Source organism: Zea mays, chromosome 2 (genome assembly GCF_902167145.1).
Source record: "Zea mays cultivar B73 chromosome 2, Zm-B73-REFERENCE-NAM-5.0, whole genome shotgun sequence".
In the NCBI taxonomy this organism is placed as follows: Eukaryota; Viridiplantae; Streptophyta; class Magnoliopsida; order Poales; family Poaceae; genus Zea; species Zea mays.
The window spans coordinates 226,202,444-226,205,148 of NC_050097.1; the positions used below are offsets into that span (position 1 = coordinate 226,202,444).

At 50.6% G+C, this 2,705-nt stretch overlaps 1 protein-coding gene across 1 annotated transcript; it reads left to right on the plus strand.

The window, feature by feature from the left end:
- Positions 1-1,290: 1,290 nt before the first annotated feature.
- LOC100282024 (plant-specific domain TIGR01627 family protein) lies at positions 1,291-2,491 on the plus strand. The gene has a single exon (NM_001154937.2). It carries the CDS (start codon positions 1,337-1,339, stop codon positions 2,318-2,320), a length of 984 nt encoding a protein of 327 aa, NP_001148409.2. The 5' UTR covers positions 1,291-1,336; the 3' UTR covers positions 2,321-2,491.
- The last annotated feature ends 214 nt before the right edge of the window (positions 2,492-2,705 follow it).

The window sequence follows — 2,705 nt, forward strand, 5'->3', positions numbered from 1 at the left end:
TATGTCGTTAAACCGGCATACATAATGCCACATCATCTAAGTACGTTGGCTGACCGACGTACTTAACGACACATGGTACGGGGTTTCAGAAACTAGTTAAGTACGTTGGTTAAACCAATGTACATAATGCCACGTTATCTAAGTACGCCAGCTAACCGATGTACTTAACGACATGTGGTACGGCTGAAGCCCCATGGGAGACGAAACTAAGGGCTTGTTTGGTTTGTGGCTAACTATGCCCCACTTTACCTAAGGTTAGTCGTTCGAATTGAATAACTAACCTTAGGCAGAAAAGTTAGGCAAAGTGTGGCAATTGGGGTAACGAACCAAACATGCCTTAAGTACGTCGGTCAGCGATGAATGACGTACTTATTAAGTTACTAGGTATGTGTCCATGCATTGCCACGAGGCGGGAGGAGCGGCGCCTAGATTGCAAATATAATTATTGTTTATTTCTAAACACTAAGATACGTATGGTCTACTGGTTAGCCCCAAATTTCTGGAGCAGGGGGCATGAATTCGAGTGCTCGATCTGCACTATTTTTTGCGTAGGCAGCTGGGCGTGGGGCGGGAGCGCACCAGTCAAGGCACGTGGGGGCGGACCTAGAGAGGGTAAAGTCGTGGTACCACCAGATACCCATATTAGATTCTTAATAGAGTAGTAAGTAGTATAGAAGTACGTGGCAAGCTTTGGAAGCTCGTTTTGGTGCCACGTGGCCCGATTTTAATTATGTCAACCATGGAAATGTCGGTTTTAAGTATGTCAACTATGGAAACACCGACGTACTTAATACTTTAAGTACGTCGACACTACTAAACCGACATAGATAAATTAAGTATGTCGGAGCCGTACTTACTCGCTTAAGTATGTCAGAAAACATAGGTCGGTTAATCGACGTACTTAATCTAAGCACGTCGATTTATTAGAGTAAGAATATCAGTTATACTGGTCGACATTCTTTAAACGTTTTTTTCCTGTAGTGAAAGTGATGAAAAAGAACATAAGATGTTGGATATAGGAGATCTTCTATGCACATTGTAAGGATACATCAGATAGTATATCTCGGGGAGTTGCTTCTTGTATTTGGAGGTAAAGATCTAACTAACCCACAAGGCCGCACCAAGCATTAGGCTCCCAGTCCTCATCACCCACCTCCCACCAGCTGCTGATGTTACGAACGTTTTGCTGAATCTTGAAGCATCAACCAAAAGTCCAAACCTAAAGTATTGCCATCCCAACGCACAACCCTTGGCAGGCACTTGAAAGGCCAAAAAGGCTAAAGAAAACACAACAAAACTCGTCAGTAGCTGAGTAGCCACTGTGCTCTTGAGAAGGATGACGAGCCCCATGCACGCGCGGAAGGCTAAGCTCAAGACCCACTTCATCTCCGCCAAAGCGAAGCTCAAGCACAACGTCACCCCGCGTCGCGTCGTCCTGCTGGCTGCCGCCGCTACCTCCGCCTTCCTCCTCCTATTCACCCTCCGCACCCTCCACTCTGCCGCGTCACGCAGCGCCAGAGCAAGCGCCGCTGCCACCGTTGCCGCTGCCATTGCCTCCACGTCTCCAGCGTCCGTCGCCGCCGACCACGCCGACCAGCTGGAGCAGCACCACCATCAAGAGTGCGCCAAGGTGCCGTCGTCCGTCGCAGAGGCGCTGGTCCACTACGCGACGTCCAACGAGACGCCGCACCAGACGGTGGCGGAGGCCGGGGCCGCCGCGCGCGTGCTGGCGCGGCGTGCGCCGTGTAGCCTCCTGGTGCTGGGGCTGGGACCCGACAGCGCGCTCTGGGCGGCACTCAACCACGGCGGCCGCACGCTCTTCCTCGAGGCGGACGCCGGCCGGATCGCCTCGGCCCGCGCCGCGCACTCGGCCGGGATCGACCTCCAGGCCCACCCCGTCGCTTTCCAACAAGAGGCCATGACGCCGTCCGACGATCTCCTGGCTCTCCGCAACTCCTCCGACTGCGCTGCCTCCCCGCCGAAACCTCTCACCGTGGACCACCTAGAGCAATCTCCGTGCACGCTGGCGCCGCGCGGGCTACCGGAAACGTTCTACGAGGCGGAGTGGGACGTGATCATGGTGAACGCCCCGGTGCCTGGAGCGATCTACACGGCCGCGGTGGCGGCTAGGGCGCGGCGCCCGGGGACTGGGGAAACCGACGTGCTGGTCCACGGCGTGGATGACACTACCGAGGAGAGCTTCGCCAGGGCATTCTTGTGTGAGCCGTACCTGAAAGAGGAAGCTAGCAGGCTCCGGCACTTCTCCATTCCTAGCCACATGGACAAGGACGCCATGCCATTTTGCCCATTAATACGCTAATGATATAATTGCTATACTGAATAATCACTCGTAGATTTAATCTGAAGTTCATACTTTTTTTTTCTGTTCTGGTGAAACAGCATTTGACACTGTGATTTCTGTATTTTGTGATTTGGTGTTTAGATTTTGCTCATTTTATCGGTGTTTGTGTATAATAATTCACTACTGGAATCGGCCTCTTTGTCGAGTGTCAAAACACTCAGCGAAGACTATACCCTTTTTTATTTGTTTTTACTATTCCATCTAAACAAACAAAAGATATATCACATATATATCACAGATATCACATAATCATCACATAAATAATAGAGACCACATATTTCACAAATCTAACAAGTTTTTCACAAACATTTCTATGTTCATACTAGGTTTCACCAACATAAGT

Coding starts and splice junctions, on each gene's coding strand:
- LOC100282024 (NM_001154937.2), top strand. CDS start 1,337: ATGACGAGCCCCATGCACGCGCGGAAGGCTAAGCTCAAGACCCACTTC.